Genomic DNA, 18,576 nt, shown 5'->3' with positions numbered 1-18,576 from the left:
CCAGGTAAGGGCAATATACCTGCATATTCATTCATGCATATGCAGAGCAGCCTTTTTATTTACTGTTAGTATTTTACATGAAATCTTGATGAACATCCAAATTGGGGTTGAAAATATCAAAGCACAATGCTGTTATGGTCTTAAAGGAACAAAGTACACAATGCACTTTCCTTTAATGCAAGAATCAAGCTGTGTCTGTAGTAGAGCATTAGCCAGAGAAGCAACGAACTCTGGAATAGTTGTGGAAATATATAGCTTACAAATTATGCATACCTCTCAGATAATCCAAAATTCTGAGCTTGGCCACATGGCAAGAATAAGGCCATTGCTGAAAAAAAATCAATATTAAATTATTTTTTGAGTCTACGAAAAGCAATGAGGGAGACACAGGACATGTGCAAAAGAATGTATCTGGTCCAATGACTCAAACATTTTTTTTGCATAAAATGATACATGTGGCACAAAGTCAAAACTAATTAACACCAGCATCAATGTAAAGCATAGTGGTGGTATCATCATGTTGTGAAGGGGATTCTCATTGGTAAGGACTGTGAAACTGTCAGGTTTTAGGGAAAGATAGATGGAGCCAAATACAAGATAATTCTAGGAGGAAACCTCTTTTAGCCGGCAAAACACCTGAGACCTGGACAGAGGGCATCCTCCCAGCAAGATGAGGACCCTAAACACATAATCACATCTACACTGAAGTGATTTAAGCTAAGAACATGAATAACATAGAATGATTCAAAGCCTAGTGATCAACAGTGGCACAGCTAGGGGAGTGGTAGGGGGACGATCCACTCCAGGCACACTTTTTGGGGGCAGCACTTTTCAGATGAGACACAATGGCTCTGGAGCAAGCTGCAGGCTGTATGGAGAGAGCAGGCCTGCTCCCTGCATTCCACACAGCACGGCAGGCATGGCAGCACCTTTGTAATGAGGTGATGGTGTGTATTGAGAGGAGCGCCCAAACTCAGGTACCGCCACAGGCAGCAAAAGCTCTAGCACTGGTTTACAACCTTATTTTGGATGAAGGTACACTTGAATGAGAGAACTATTTTCAAGGCACACCTATTTTTTCAAGAGTGCCTTCTAATTGTCACATTTTGTTGTAGCTTTTTGTGAGAGGTATGCATACGTCTGGCTAAATTAACTTGTCAATTTAAATTGTTTAAAAAACAGAAATAATAAGTGAAAAAAAACAGGTGTTTACAAATATTTAACCATATAAAAAAGCAGTGAAATAAAAGGTGTTTATCCCTTTAAAGTGCACATTATTTGAATGTGTCCTTAAAGTGCTAAATATTCTGTGTATCTCTTTAAAGTGCTAAATATTTTGTGCAAAAGAGAACTCTCTTCTTCTTTTGCAAACAATCAAATTGCAAGAATAACAGTGGAACCTATCAACTTAAAGTGCAATTTAATAGTAAATAGCAATCAATGGGTGCTTATTGTGACAAAATTGCAGCAACCAACAAAGAATATAAGCAAATATACCCCATACACAAATCAACCCAAAAAGTTGGTATGCAAAACAAACCTATACAAACTTAATGATACTTATATAAAGCGTTCTTTATAGTTGCTTATGTTTAACTTTTAAGACAAAAATATAAGAACGTCTATTGCAGGGCATCTACACCAGGCTTCCTCAAACCCCGGCCCTTCAGATGTTGCTGAACTAGAACTCCCATGATTCTCAGCCTATCTATTTCATTCATAGAATCATGGGAGTTGTAGTTCAGCAACATATTGAGGGCCGGAGTTTGGGGAAGCCCGATCTACACACTTTAAAATCACATAATGAGATAAAATCTTATGGTATCAAACTTACTGCATTTGAGTGGATTGTGTGCCACTCTCACTTTAAAAGTGATAAAATTTAAGCTCCTTGAGTTCAGTGGATCCACCTAGCATAAACCAGACCAGAACACTTTAATTGCTTACTATTTCTTCTCCTCTCAGAGTATTTTCTCACCTCAAGACTGTATATCAATCTGACAGAACTTGAGCAATTTACTAAAAATAATTATCAAAAATTTCAGGATCCAAAGTGAAAAGATGATAGATATTTACTCCAACAGAATCACAAGTGTCATTGCAACCTATAGGTGGTTCTTCATCACAACAATATTTAGAACATTCAAAGTGTTACGTGTGCTTTGTAAAAAAAAAGAAGTAGTAAAATCGAATGAAACCAGTCTTATTTGGATGAGCTGAATTTTCAGTCTGTACGAAAATCTAGTAATTTATTTACAGGCATTATTTTTGTTTTCTATTCATACAAAGCTAGTATGGCTTCAAGGATGAATGGGTAAATTAACTATGGTGCTTATAATCAACATTTTTATACAACAGTGGTCCATTCTAATTGTTACTTGTAAATGCATTGTAATAACACCTTTGAGTTTAATGTGCTGGATCTGAAAATATCCTCCTAATTTTACTGACCATGATTACTTTTAAAACGAGGACATAATTTTGTGAATATGCCATTATAAAATGAATAAAATTAAACGGCTTTATTCTTGCCCACCGTTTATCTTCTCAAACATTATTAACCCTTTCTCTACCAAGTAGCTTCCATTTCAGTAAAATAGCATGTTGTTAAAACATTAAATATTTAGCTAACACATAAACATAGCAATGAGCATCAATTTTATGAATAGAGTGTTATACTGTGATGCAAAGTATTTAAAAAATGCATTTTTCAGGGCATACTCTAAGCCAGGTATAGGCAACCTTTGGCACTCCAGATGTTTTGAACTACACCTCCCATGATGCTCTGCCGGCATTATGGATGTAAGAGCATTATGGGGGATGTAGTCCACAGCATCTGGTGTGCCAAAGGTTGCCTACCCCTGCTCTAAGCAATCTGACTAATACAGCTCACAGTAATGGTTGGGTTTCCCAGAGTCCTATGAAGCCAGCTTAGTGTAATTTCAACTGAATTATTATTAAGTTGGGCTCTTCTTATCACTGAGAGACCCCTCTAATATTGTCTACATTGAAAATAAGGAATTAACACTATTTTGTTCAACGACATTGATTGACTGAGAGCACTGAACTAACTCATATCCAGTACTCTCAACAATTTAATAATCATTCAGGTTGGACAAAATGGCACTAAGTGTCATCAATGCAACTGAGTTGGTTGCTAAACTCTGGCTTAGAGTCTCGTTTATGTCAAAATGTTCTTGAAATATTTGCTTAGTATCTAGGACTCTCAGTAACCTGTAGTGGTTAGGCTGTTTAGATTTCCGTTTTAACCCCTTCAGGACCAAACTTCTGGAATAAAAGGGAATCATGACATGTCAAACATGTCATGTGTCCTTAAGGGGTTAATATTCAAATTAATTATGTATAGAAATGTGGAGGTGATACATTTTAGAGGCCTTTAGATAATCATTGCAATGCTATATGATATGCTATATGATTTCTATATCTGATAGGGTAAATCTAAAGACGATGCAGAAATACTACTTTTGTCAAATATATTAGGCATTACAAAAACAGTTAAATGAAAATAGTGCAATTTCTGGGAATTTAGATAAAAAGTTCAGAGAATACAAAAATGAATTATCTGTGATTGGATATAATTCCTACATGCTGTAAGTCCAGCAATGTGAAATATCTACACAATGCTGGTGATTGCAGGTTTTATTATCAGGAAACAGTCCAGAATAGTGATGTCCTGAACTGTTTGCCGAACTGTTCGCGAACTGTCTGCCGGCGAACAATAGCGTGTTCGCGTTGGGCGAACATATGCGATTTCCGGTCCGTCCCCTATTCGTCATCATTGAGTAAACTTTGGCCCGGAACCTCACAGTCAGCAGGCACATTCCAGCCAATCAGCAGCAGACCCTCCCTCCCAGGATGTGTCTGCTGACTGTGAGGTTCCGGGTCAAAGTTTACTCAATGATGACGAATAGGGGGCAGACCGGAAATCGCATATGTTCGCCCAACGCGGACACGCTATTGTTCGTCGGTGGACAGTTCGCAAACAGTTCGGGACATCACTATTCCAGAACTCCGAGCAGTAAGGTAGCTGAATCACAAACCAAGCAAAATACATGCTGGACAATTACATTCATTTTGATGCATGTTTCAGAAATCTGCCCCTGGTGCCAAAATAGAGATAATTGATGGGGAAAAAGTTGATTGAGGGCTGGAGGACAGCCACTAAATGTCGAGTATATTCACAGATCAAGTAAGAAGTGTTCGATCGAGGGAAAAATAGGAGGAACAGTAAAAAATTCATGCATGTAGTTATATATTGTGTATTTATAAAATATTTCATATATAAATGTAGATTTAAAAAAAAAAAAAAAATTGCGGTTCCTGCTCTTGTTTTCACTTGATTTGTGAACCAATTTGCGGAGAGATGTTTCTTTCAGTGTAATGCAATATCCTATACATAATATTCATATTATGTATATTTTTTGTAGTAAATTAATTGGTCCATTTTTAGAACCTTTGGGTTTGTCTGATTCAATTTCTGAATCTTTTTCTTTTTTGTTAAATAAATTTGGTTAAGCCGATCTGCCATATGATTACAATTCGTCTGGCCTGGTTTTTTTTTTTTTTTGGACAAATTGTGTCAGTGGAAACACATTATTTTGACATCCACTAGTAATTCATAAGCCATTTGCACAGATGCTCATCGAAAGAATACACTGACTTCTTCTGCAGGGTGGGTAAACTAGTGTCTAAATTTGAGTTTCCATTGCACATCTATGTAAAATGAACATTAAATCAGTTATTCAGGCTCAAATTATCCCATTTCTGTGTTCAGATTATGCATTCAAAATTTAAAAACAAACAAACAAAACAACCAATCCAAAATAAGAAAAATAAAATAAATCATGCTAATCATGTCATATTTTACGTCAACAGCCGTGAGCTGGCCCCACTCCAGGAAGTAGCTTGTCTGATCAGTAGAATTTAAATCTGGTCACTGGAGTCCAAAATATTGGACCTGTTTAGCTCAGCACTTCATGTGTTGATGTGCAAATCAGGCCCTGGTTCTTTAACACTTTTTGCAGAGAAAAGTCAAAGCTAGAAATATTCCATGTTTCCGGTTTAATAAAACTTTTTGTGCAATTCAAGACGCAGTTTGTGCTTGCAATATTACATTTATATCCAAGAAAGCTTTAAAATGTAAAAAGACGTTGCTGTTTATACATTAAAGGGACACTATAGTCACCTGAACAGCTTTAGCTTAATGAAGCAGTTTTGGTGTATATAACATGCCCCTGCAGCCTCACTGCTCAGTCCTCTGCCATTTAGGAGTTAAATCCCTTTGTTTATGAACCCTAGTCACACCTCCCTGCATGTGACTTGCACAGCCTTCCATAAACACTTCCTGTAAAGAGAGCCCTATTTAGGCTTTCTTTATTGCAAGTTCTGTTTAATTAAGATTTTCTTATCCCCTGCTATGTTAATAGCTTGCTAGACCCTGCAATAGCCTCCTGTATGTGATTAAAGTTCAATTTAGAGACTGAGATACAATTATTTAAGGTAAATTACATCTGTTTGAAAGTGAAACCAGTTTTTTCCATGCAGGCTCTGTCAATCATAGCCAGGGGAGGTGTGGCTGGGGCTGCATAAACAGAAACAAAGTTATTTAACTCCTAAATGGCAGTGAATTGAGCAGTGAAATTGCAGTGGAATGATCTATACACTAAAACTGCTTTATTTAGCTAAAGTAATTTAGGTGACTATAGTGTTCCTTTAACATGAAGGGGTTAAATATACATTACAAATCTGCTGCATAGTGAATTGTTAAAATGCTCTGTGCAATTCTGAAACATAAATTGGCTAATTAAAATAAATATTGCATGTTATAAATGTTGCCATATATTACATGCAAACTAACTTTCCAGCAGAAGGTGTTTAATGGTAAAACTACAAAAGCACTAAAAACACAATAACCTTGCAAACCATGAATTTTGCAGAGGCCAAGGAGCTGAATGACACATCTGGGATAATAATAATTACTTTCGTCACTTTTTTAAGATACATATTGAAAAAAATAAAATCTCAAAGTGACCTTTTTTAGCCTTTAACAGAAAGAAGAAAAATGATCCACACCTTTATAATATTTGGATTATCTGAGAAAGAGCTAAATATCATGTGTATTCCAAAGCAATATAAAATCTACTTTACACCATAATGCCCCATTTACCTTCCCATTTGCACAGCCTGCAGAAACACGTTTCTAAGCCTTGGTTCCATTTTATTATACTGTATCTCAGCAGAGGTACTGCACACCTACCCACTCCTTTCACTCAGTACAACTGCCCCTGTTAAACCACACCATCATGTCTTTATAACAATAGCTAAACTGAGTGTGAGTTCTGAGAATATTGAACTGTAATGGCTTGCAAAGTCCTGTGGGCATTGGCAGACTTTGCTACTTTTCAAATCTCCCCAAATGAGAAGGTTTTAGTAAATATCTGTGTATTAGCGAACATACAAGAGTTGAATTAAATAAAACCAAAAATACATATTTGCCTATTTGGACCTTATTTAGTATTAAATTCTTTTAACAGGTTTATTTTTTTGTAAAGAGAAAGGTGAGGACAGGCTGACTAAATTCACATAAGCCTAATTTGTGATGGAAAAAGAGTGATCTCAAACAGGGTTTTTTTTCTGAAGTGTGAATTGTCAATAATTAAAAATAATCAAAGTGAATTTCTATTTGTAGACCACCATAGCCAAACTGAAAACATGACAAGTTTTCAGCATTTCAATTATACTCTTTTGGCCTAACATTTCAAATTAAAGTGAAACTCACATTTAATTTGCAATTAATTGAACTTAATTGATAACTATATCTCCCATCCTGATCTTCTGTTTTTGTTTTGCTTAAAGCTGGTGGGATCATGTCATTTTATGTTCATTCTTTAAGACTTTTTGTTAATTGTTTGTTTAGCTAGTGTTACTACTCACTGATAATCTAGTAAATTTATGTTCATGGTTTATGACTTTCACCTATCTGATCCTTCCTATCTTTTTATCCCAAATGTTATCTCCTTTTAGTTTTTCATCTCTAATTAATTACCTCAATAGCCCCATGTCTCCCCACACATAATAATGTGTTTTATTTCTTTCTTTTTTTTTTTTTTTCTAACCTCAGACCTTATATTTCAGACTGGGCCCCTTAAAACAGCATTAACACCCAGAACTCCCAAGCAACCAATTCCTGCTGAATCTTCAGAGCAGAGGTATCATCTCTGGAAGATTGCCCACCCTACCCTCCCCACACCATCCCACCCCATGGTCGACAACTTACTTATAGATAGTGCACATCAGCTGGTTTTCTTAACACACCAATCAAATCGCTAAACCTCTCCTCACCTGAGTTTATTTTAACACACTGCATCCTTACATTGGTTTAATCACTCATTGATATTTGTGTGTTTGTATATATGATCTACATATCTATATAATACACATTTTTTCTAATGTTCTCCCTTCTATTTTTCACTTTAACACTAACTTCTCTCATCACTAAAATATCTCTATCCTTTCACTCACCTGTTCCTAGCAACACCATAATTATTACTTCCACCTTACTCCCCTCCCCTCTCTATTCATCCCATGCACTCTACACATACCTTTCCAGCCTATCTCCACCAACTCCTCCCAAATCCTCTACATACATACCCTCCTACAAAACTTTCAAATCCTACTCCCACCTTCACTTCCTTTCTATCCTTCTACTCCTAGCTGCTGGTGATGTCTCTCCTAACCCCGGCCCCCTCGCAACAAACTCAGCACATACTAATCTCATACCCATCTCATGTTCCTCTAAATCCTCCTTCAATACTGCCCTCTGGAACGCACGCTCTGTTTGCAATATAACTAAATCCACTGCTGTCCATGACTTCTTCATCTCTCGTTCTATAGATTTACTAGCCATAACAGAAACCTGGCTCTCCCCCTCTGACACTGCCACCCCTGCATCTTTGTCCTTCGGTGGTCTCCAACTTACCCACAACCCAAGAAACTCTGAATGTAAAGGTGGTGGTGTTGGGTTTCTCCTCTCCCCTCACTGCTCTTTTAAACCTCTTCCCACCCCCCCTTCTCTCTCTTTCCCGTCATTTGAAATACACTCAATTCGCATTTTCAAACCCTTCTCTGCTAACATTGCTGTTATTTACCGTCCCCCTGGTTCCCCTCTTCTCTTCCTTGACCACTTTGCTGCCTGGCTACCCTATTTCCTCTCTTCTAACATTCCATCCCTAATTCTCGGGGACTTCAATATTCCTATAAACCCACCTTTGACCTCTGCAGCCACTAAACTACTTTCAATTACTTCCTCCCTCGGGCTATCGCAGTGGGCAAATTCTCCCACCCATGTAGCTGGCAATACCCTTGACCTAATCTTCACTTATGCATGTACAGTATCTAATATCTGCAACACTCCATATCCACTCTCTGATCACCACCTCTTATCATTTGCTCTCACATACCCCCTCACCCAAAAACCTCAGCCTAACCCCCCTCAACTCAGGAGGGACCTTAATTCTCTTGATCTCCAACAGTTGTCAGCTGACATTGATTCTCAACTGCTGTCCATCCCTTCCCTCTCCTGTCCTTCACGGGCCATCTCCATATATAATTCTACTCTTACATCTGCCTTGAACACTGCAGCACCAGTCCAAACAAGCATCTCGAGGAGTACCCGCCCCCAACCATGGCATACTAAATCAACACGCTACCTGCAAAGATGCTCCCGTTGTGCTGAACGCTCCTGGAGGAAGTCCCGCACCCAGGCAGACTTTCTCCATTATAGATTCATATTGTGTTCATACAGTGCAGCCCTTGCCCTTGCCAAACAGTCCTATTTTTCCGCTCTCATTAGTTCATGTTCCCGCAACCCCAGGCGTCTCTTTCACACCTTTAATTCTCTTCTGCGCCCTGCTGTGGCCACTCCCAAAACTAACCTTACTGCTGATAACTTTGCATGTTACTTCACTGACAAGATTGAACAGCTAAGGAAAGAATTCTCCCCTCCTTGCCTTACTGTTTCTCAATCACACATAGATCATGCCTTTCCTACCCTTCAGACATTCTCCCCAGCTACTGACCAAGAGGTGGCTGCTCTTCTTTGCTCCTCTCACCCCACCACTTGCCCGCTCGATCCTGTCCCATCTCACCTTATTAGATCTCTCTCCACTTGTCTCGTGCCTTCTCTAACACACATCTTCAACTGCTCACTCTCTTCTGGCATCGTCCCTGCTGACCTTAAACATGCCACTGTAGTACCTATACTAAAAAAACCATCCCTCGACCCATCCACCCCCTCTAACTACCGTCCCATATCTCTGCTCCCTTTTTCCTCAAAGCTTCTGGAAAGACTTGTCTTTACCCGTGTGTCTCATTTCCTCAATTCCAACTCTCTCCTTGACCCCCTTCAATCTGGCTTCCGCCCTCTCCACTCTACAGAGACTGCCCTTATCAAAGTTACTAACGACCTAATCGCAGCTAAATCCAAAGGCCACTACTCCATACTAATTCTTCTTGACCTCTCAGCGGCCTTTGACACCGTTGATCATGCTCTCCTTCTTCAAACTCTTCAATCGCTTGGTCTCTGTGACTCTGTCCTCTCGTGGTTTTCCTCTTATCTCTCCCAACGCTCATTCAGTGTCTCTTTTTCTAATGATACCTCCTCCCCTTGCCCTGTCTCGGTTGGAGTTCCCCAAGGCTCCGTCCTTGGTCCCCTTCTATTTTCTCTTTATACTGCCTCTCTTGGCAAACTTATTACCTCTTTTGGATTTCACTACCACCTGTACGCTGATGACACCCGCTATATCTCTCCTCCCCGGACCTCTCCCCTGCCGTCCTGCAACGTGTCACTGCTTGCCTTTCTTCCATCTCTGACTGGATGTCCTCCCGCTTTCTGAAACTCAATCTCTCTAAAACTGAGTTCCTTGTCTTTCCTCCTCCTAATACTGATCCTCCTCTTTCCCTCTCCCTCCAAGTTTGTGGTACCAACATCAGTCCATCCTTGCAAGTGCGCTGTCTTGGCGTCATACTTGACTCTGGTCTCACCTTTGAGCCTCACATCCAGCATGTTGCCAAATCCTGTAGATTCCATCTTAAAAACATAGCCCGCATCCGCCCCTTTCTTGCACCAGATACTACCAAGGAGCTTGTCCATGCTCTAGTAATTTCCCGCATGGATTATTGTAACCCTCTCCTGATTGGTCTTCCCAATAGCCGTACTGCACCCTTACAGTCTGTAATGAATGCTGCTGCTAGATTGATTTTCCTCTCTAGTCGTTTCTCTCACACCTCACCCCTCTGCCAGTCCTTACATTGGCTTCCTGTATGCTATAGGAGTCAATTCAAGGTACTAACTCACACCTATAAAGCACTGAACAACTCTAGCCCCTCTTATATCTCCTCACAGATCCATAGGTATGTCCCTTCTCGGTCTCTCCGCTCTGCCCGTGACCACCTCCTGTCCGTTTTCCGCACTCGTACGGCCAACTCGCGCTTGCAGGACTTCTCACGGGCGGCTCCCTTCCTATGGAATAGCCTGCCTACCGCCATCAGACTCTCCCCTAGTCTTGCATCTTTTAAGAAGTGCCTTAAAACCCATCTCTTTAGGAAAGCTTATGGCCTCCAAGACTAACCTCTACCTCACATACCTGTCTCTTGCCCTCTCCTAAAGGGCAGCCCACCTTATTTGATTGTAAATTCCTGTCCTAATGTGTTTTACACCCCACCACCTATAGAATGTAAGCTCGTTTGAGCAGGGTCCTCTTCAACCTATTGTTCCTGTAAGTTTATTTGTAATTGTCCTATTTATAGTTAAATCCCCCTCTCATAATATTGTAAAGCGCTACGGAATCTGTTGGCGCTATATAAATGGCAATAATAAATAAATAAATAAATAAACAAGCCTATGAGGGAAATGGACACAAACACCACTATAGGCACTAAAACTGCCTGATTTGCTGAACTGGTTATAGTGTCTCGAGTCCCCTGGCACTGTTCTTCTGTTCAGTGTTAAACTGTTTTTAAAGTTTTAATACTAATCGAGACTCCCCAGAAGCCCATCCCATCTGTGTTGCTTTGGCTAATGAGAAAGCATTAGCCTGAGCAGCAATGGGTGGCACTGATTTGCTAAGAATGCCAGGTGATCACTTTTACAGTCACAATTGCTGACATGAATAGATATGGCAAGAAATAAGTGTTTAATTTCTGCCTTAGCCATACCTCCAGTGGGTGCAATGCTTTGGGTGGGCAGGGATCCTCATTCAGGGATAAACTGCTTGAAATGGGTTAACACTAAATAGAACAGTGTCAAGGAACAACAAGCACTATAATAAATTTGATGAGATAACAACATAGTACCTACAGTGTAGAGAAACTATATCCAGGCACACAGGATTTTCAAAATAAAGACTTTATTAGAGTGAAATGGCAATGTTCCAGCTCATAGGAAAGCATGAGAAATAGCTTGAGAAAGATTCTTGTGTGAGCCGAAACATTGCCATTCCACTCTAATAAAGTCTGCATTTTGGACATCATGTGTGTCCTTAAAACACCTTGGACACATCTTGATAATTCCTAAATCCTGGACTGTTAGGGGGTACTCGAGGACTGGGTTGAGAACCACTGTTCTAAGGAGAAGGTGTGTGCTCTACTGTTTTATAATTTATAGTGCCTACAGTGTCACTTTAACAAAATTATCCTATAAGTTTTTCCTCTAGTTAGTCAATGAAGCAACATTAATAATTATATCAACTTAAATACTGAATTTTAAGAATGATCCTAAATTTTTATTGGAGCAAGTAAGCCCATTTTAAGAGGCGTGACTAGAAATCACTTGGTCCCGGTGCAAAAATTGCCCTAGGGCCCTCTCATGTGTCTCATTCCCCCTCCCTCGTGATCTGGTTCCCCTCACATTTCCGATGGGACAGTAGGAGACGTTAGCCCAAAACAATGTGTAGAAGAACATTCTAATGCCTGCATAATGCCCCTTCTGCTAGAACACATTCCGAGGATTACAACTGAGGTAAAGGTTATTTCATTACTATGAACCATAAGGTATGCTATTGGCATAATTTCTATATTTCCGGAGGAAACCTGTTTTGCAACGCAGATTACAAAGGTTACCTTCTCCCAGGTGAAGCAGTTCATTTGGGCCATCAGTCACCTGAGCTCCTAGCTAATGTGTAACATACTTTACAGTAGGAGTATAATGATATATTTATATAAAGTGCATGTCCACTAGGCAAACTGTTCAAAGTAGCACAAAGTGATAATAAAAATCAATGTTGATACCGTACTGCTCACATTTAAGCACGTAGATACAGAGATAGAATTTAACCTCAACCTTAACCTCAAACATCTCTAGGCACTACTGTTAAGTGAACTCGGACACAGTTTGGGATCATTCAGGTATAGACTATGACCTGCCACAGATAGATATTACCAAATTAAATTACAATTATTGATATAGCTGTACAATAAGAAACAAGACAAATGTATCACATGCAGGAACAGTAAGTGAAGAGGACCATACACAAACATACTTACAATCTAATGGAATGAGGGACAGAAAGAACACAAAGGGAAGTAAGGGAAACAAGTGATCTGAATGTAACCAAGGACATGAAGGCTATTTTGGAAAAGGGAGCACAGTAGATGGGAAACAGTAGAGAAAGGTTATAAGGGGTGAGTATTTCAGTTGTGCTGAGACCTCCAATTTTCACTTGGAAATGCATATGTGTTAGTGTGTGCTTGCATGTGCAGAGGTGTGGAATATTTAAAAAAAATCTACTTGTCCAAGTCCAATGGACTAAAATAGTAGCCAACATACGTATCCGTTACTACAATCTGCTTGTCCTGACACAAAATAATATAAATTACAAAGATTGGGGGCCCTTGCCTAGAGCCATGGACATTGACAGGGCTATTTGCTAAACTTATATTCACAAATTAAATCTGAATCGACAAAAAAAAGGCTTTCCCTGAGTGTAGTCTCTCCCTTTGTAATACTGTGTGCTCGCTATGTGTGTTGTGTGCTGCTTGTATGTATGTACTGTGTGCATGTGTGCTGCCTGTATGTATGTAATGTGTATATGTTTGCTGCCTGGATCAGGGGTGTGGAAACTTAAAAAACAAAACAAAAAAACCTACTTGTCCAGGGACTAAAGTGTTTGCCTAATCTACTTGTCCACCTAGACAATCTACTTGTCTTGATAATATATATATATTTTTTAATCAAAACTGTATTTAAATAAGATCTTTATTGATAGTAACTTAGGAGACAGACCTAATAATACTTAAATGGAATCAACGAATGCATTTACAAGTGAGAATTGTAGCTTACTTTATCAAAAAATATAACTATAATTAACTGAGGCCACCTCATAAGGCCATTTATATTTCTATTGACATGCTTGGTTACAGAAAATGTGGTGCTTACACTGCTAAACCTACAGGGTAAATCTCTTTGATCTAGAACCACTACATTAAACTGTAGTGGCTCTGGTGCCTAGAGTGCCTCTGTAAAAACTGGTATTTGGGAATATAGTGTGGGGTGGAATAGCTATGTAGTGTGTAGGTTATGCAGTGTGTATAAGGAACATAGTGTGAGGTGGGATAAGGATGTAGTGTGTATTTGTGTAGGTTATGTAGTGTGTGTAGGGAATATAGTGAGATGTGGGAAAGGGATGTAGTGTGTATGTGTGTAAGTTAAATATTGTGTGTAGGGGACATAGTGTGGTGCAGGATAGATATATAGTGTGTAGGTTATGTAGTGTGTGTAGGGAACACAGTGTGGAGTGGGATAAGGATGTAGTGTGTAGGTTATGAAGTGTGTGTATGGAACATGGTGTCGTGTGGGATATGGATGTAGGGAACACACTATAGTGTGGGATAGGGATGTAGTGTGTGTAGGCAGTGGCGTACACACAAGCCATGGATCCCCGGTGCGAAAACTGATCCGTGCTCAGTGTTCAGCAAACATGCGCGCCGCGTATTGATGCCAGAGCCGGAATATGACGTCATATTCCAGCTCCGGCATCAGTGCGGTGCGCGAGGGAGCTGAAGAGGGAGCACTCAGGGGAGAGTGCTCCCTCGCGTGCCCGCCAGCCCGGTGACACCAGGGCAAGCCTCGGGGGGCTGGCTCCTGGGCACCCCCAGGAGAATAGACTGGCCACACTGAGTACATACCAGGTCGCAGGGCGACCCCGGTATGTATGCCACTGTGTGTAGGGCACATGTTTGTAGTTTATGTAGAGTGTATAAGATGGATATGTATGTAGTGTATGTAGGGCACATAGTGTGGGGTGGGATAGGGATTTAGTGTGTGTTAGGGACATGGTGTTGGGTGGGATAGGGATGTAGTGTGTGTAGGACAGGATAAGGATGTAGTTTGTATAAGGCACATAGTGTGGAGTGGGATAGCGATGTAGTGAGGGTAGGGCACAAAGTGTGGGGTAGGATAGGGATGTAGTGTGTGTAGAGCAGGATAAAGATGTAGTGTGTATAGAGCACATAGTATGGGGTGTGATAGGGATGTGCTGCGAGTAGGGCACATAGTGTGGGGTGGGATAGAGTTGTGGTGTGGGTAGGGCACATAGTGTGGGGTGGTGGGATAGAGTGTGTAGGGCAGGATAGGAATATAGTGTGTGTTGGGCACATAGTGTGGGTTGGGATAGAGATGTAGTGTGGGTAGGACACTGTGGAGTGGCAGAGTGAGGGGGTGACATGTAGCAGAGGGAGGGAGGGGGTGAAAGGTGACAGAGTGTGAGGGAGGTGGTGACAGAGTGTGTGGGAGGTGGTGATGGAGGGAATGGGTGACAGAGGGAGGGGTGACAGAGGGAGGGAAAGGTGACAGAGGAAGGGAGGATGGGGAGTGACAGGAAGCAGAGTGAGGGGGTGACAGAGTGAGGGAGGAAGGAGGTGACATAGTGAAGGAGGAAGACGGTAACAGAGTGAAGGATTTCCCTCACTTAATCTATTAATTAAATCATTATTTAGTGACTGTTCCCTAGCCATCAATCTTTTTCGTATCAAAAATCTATTTTTTTGGTGGGACAGGTGAAATTCAGAATCATGATCCTGAACCATACATATTCAGCAGTGCTCAGTTTTGGTTGGTTCATGATTCGGGTAGACTTTGGCTCGGTGTTCGAGAATTCGGCCAAATTCCCAAATAGTCTAGATTCAGACAAACTGCAGTTCGGCCCAAAATTAATCTTCAAGTTTAATGTTTTAATTCATGTTTAATGTTTTAGTTGTCTTTTGTGAATATACCACTCAGTGCACATATTTCAAGTATACATGCTTGAAAAATGAGCCATGTTTAAGTATACTGTTAAGTTTAATAGTTTCCTGCTGCAGTGTGTTCTCTCAATCCTTTTTATGAGTGACCCAATACAGACATAGTTCATAAATCTTCATAACAACTACTTTAGGCAGACTTTATAGAAATGGAATGTACTTGCTGAAAAATACAGGACACTGCATTTGATATAAAGATTCCATTTGCAACATTCTTAGTGCTGAATCACTCACAAATTAATGCTCACTGGGAACACCACCTTGCAAGTATTTCTAGCTCTATCGTATAGAAAAACAGAAACAAAATGCCTTTCATTCTATACAGTTGCAAAGTCTATTTGTTTTTGTTTTAGCAACTAAGCTAAAGATAGTAGATGTGTTAGCAAACCCTACAGCAACTTTCTCGGTCACAGGTATGCACGTAAGGCTGTATCCTTGAGCATATGTTAGATTGACGTAACTCATGTTAAAAACCCCATAAGGCATAATTCACCTAATTCTGTATGATTTGCTGCAGCAATTTTATCACTATGATAGTAGATCATTTGAGCTAGCCCTAAAGCTTAAAGTTGTGTTAAAACTCTGAAAACCAGTTGTTTATAGTGATTGATGATGCAAAATAGTTGCAAACTGGTGATAAATCATGCTGGAATATTTGTAAAACATGTTAAAGTAATAAAGATATTTTGGTTTCAACAGCATCCAGGTGATGTTTTTCCATTAAGAAGAAAACACGAGAAAACGATAACTAAAAATGCAACATTGAGAGAATATCACATAAAACAAGACTTGGATACAGTTAGAACAAAACATTCTGAAACAGTAAGTCACGTTGGAGCTTATTTTCAGTCTAGGTTGACATGGTTTGTCTGGATAGTCTCATTTTTCACAATATTATGGATATCAAAGAGGGCATTATATTAATAATGTTTAACAAGTAAGCAGTACATGCTCTTTTTGCTGTAAATGAAATATAATTATTATTGTAATCCTGCTCTTGTACAGGTCACTGATTGAATGTTTTATTTTATAAATTGAATTATAGACTGTAAGCTCGTTTGAGCAGGGTCCTCTTCAACCTATTGTCCCTGTAAGTTTTCTTGTAATTGTCCTATTTATAGTTAAATCCCCCCTTTTATAATATTGTAAAGCGCTACAGAATCTGTTGGTGCTATATAAATGGCAATAATAATTAGACGTAAAAAGAGTGCACATTTTTTGGTATACAATTTATAGCACAGCAATTTGAAAGTTTACTTTTTATTAAATAATTCATTAAATAATGAACAAGCTGACTCTAAAAGATAAAGGAATGGGAGATGCTCCCCAATTCTTCATGCTTGTACTTGCCTAAAAATAGTATAAAGGAAGTGCCGAGCTCAATGGGCAATAATAATTCCAATATACCAATATATACTACTGCTTCATTTGTCATTTTGGATGATAAATATGTAAAAACAACTTAATCACCCCATGCTTTGCTATATAATAAAATAAACTTAGAATGTTTAATTTAAAATATGAAATGTTTACTAATGACATTGCATCTTTGTTTTCTACTCATTGATAATTAGATTACACTATGAACACCAGGGGGATGATAGGTCCCCCTTTATTGTTCTACAGGACCCCCACCCGCCACTCAGGGGTGGGGCCAAAGGGGTGGCATTAGGTCCCCCGTTCAGTTTAATAGCCCCCACTTGCACGTGAGCAGGGACACTATGGTTTTTTTTAATTTATTTTTTTATTTTACTTAACAGTGAGCAACCACTGGCTGCGGCATAGCAAGTAGGGGGAGAATTTACTAATACTAAGTAATCTCTACATAGTATTAGTAAATTTGGTAGAAAGACCAATTAAGGTCTTCCAGCCTTTTGGTAGATAGCTCCCTGATACCGTGGGAATTAGGGAGCTATCTACTAAGAGGCTGCAAGATGCAACCGCGGCAGGAAATCGTATCGGAGTTGCATTCATTAGAATGTGTTTCGCCAGCGTTCTGTCTAAGTGACAGGACGTTCAGGAATACTGACAGGAAGCATCGCGAGATCACGGATCAAAGGTGAGAATTGTGGGGAAATTGCTATGATCACCGGAAACAAAGCACACTTTGCTCCTACGCTGATCAAAGCTGGTCAAGCGTAGGAAACCTCCATAAGACAAGTAGTCCCTTGATTAAAGAAAGGTAAGTTCGGGCATGACAGTGCCGCTTTAAATACATGTATGCTTTCTTTTGGGGTATATCTTTTAAGTAGCGATTTAAAAATAATGGATTTCGTTAGTGAAGTGTCCCTATAAATACGTAAATCTTGTAGCAGCCGCACTGCAAGAAAAAAAATATAAAACCTTTGATTGTATTTCTTTCTTTTTGTTTCATAGATTTTATATTTAGTTCTACACAAAACTGTTTCTATCACAAGATTCACAGTAAACATGTCATGTTTTGAGTACCCTGTGCATATGTCACATTGAACAATTTTACATTAACATAAATTAAAAATATACAGTTAGGTCCCTGTAACAGTAAAACATATAGCATACAGCAGTTATCAAGATATTGTTGATGATATATTTCTGCAAAACTACATCATGTTCAAGGAATTTGAAGCACTTATCTAATCCGCATTCAAATGCATGTGAAACCAGTCATATCTTCAACATGCACACTTTAAAGATTGTTTAAAAAGGAATGTTCAATATTAAATAGTCTGTTTGATATCACCATAATAACATATCGGTTATGATTAAGTAAAATTATTTTGCTATATATTTTGATTCTATATATGACATGTTTGTTAAGAACATTCACTTTGAATTCTCACTTTAGTAAATATCCCTGACAGCTTTGCATTTAGTCAGCATACCACACACTGAACAAAATGTCAACAAATAATCCCTTTTCTTGCTCTGATTTTACGAGATGTTGTTTTATGCCTTTTTATAGAATTTGGTACCAATGGGCATCAGGTCGGGGCTTGTATAAATATTAATGTTGGAGGTGTCCCTTCTGGGCCCAACCCATGGGAGGTGGATGGTGCCCCTAATTAATTATAAAATGTGGTGGACTACCATCTCCCAGAGCCTGGATTTAATTAATTCACTCTGGATTTCAGCTGCCCAGCTGTGTTTGGTGTGGCTGAAAACTGGACCAAATTCAGGCCCATTGCCTGATTTACACAATTCAGACATTGTTTAATTATTTTTACAATGTCTAAAAATCTGTGAAAAAAGGTCACCAAAAACATTTATAAATACTGCAATAAT

General features: G+C 39.4%; 1 protein-coding gene across 1 annotated transcript in view; it reads left to right on the top strand.

Annotated features, from left to right (window-relative positions):
- ARAP2 (ArfGAP with RhoGAP domain, ankyrin repeat and PH domain 2) overlaps positions 1–18,576 on the top strand; it is a 348,358-nt gene that overhangs the window by 327,271 nt on the left and 2,511 nt on the right. The window contains exon 31 of the mRNA XM_063457861.1: positions 16,015–16,137. Within this exon, the coding sequence (XP_063313931.1) occupies positions 16,015–16,137 (123 nt within the window). The remainder of the gene's footprint in view (positions 1–16,014; positions 16,138–18,576) is intronic.

The sequence above is a fragment of the Pelobates fuscus genome, chromosome 6 (genome assembly GCF_036172605.1).
Source record: "Pelobates fuscus isolate aPelFus1 chromosome 6, aPelFus1.pri, whole genome shotgun sequence".
Taxonomy (NCBI): Eukaryota; Metazoa; Chordata; class Amphibia; order Anura; family Pelobatidae; genus Pelobates; species Pelobates fuscus.
Note: the sequence above shows the minus strand (reverse complement) of the source record. Positions and strands in the feature narration are given on the sequence as shown.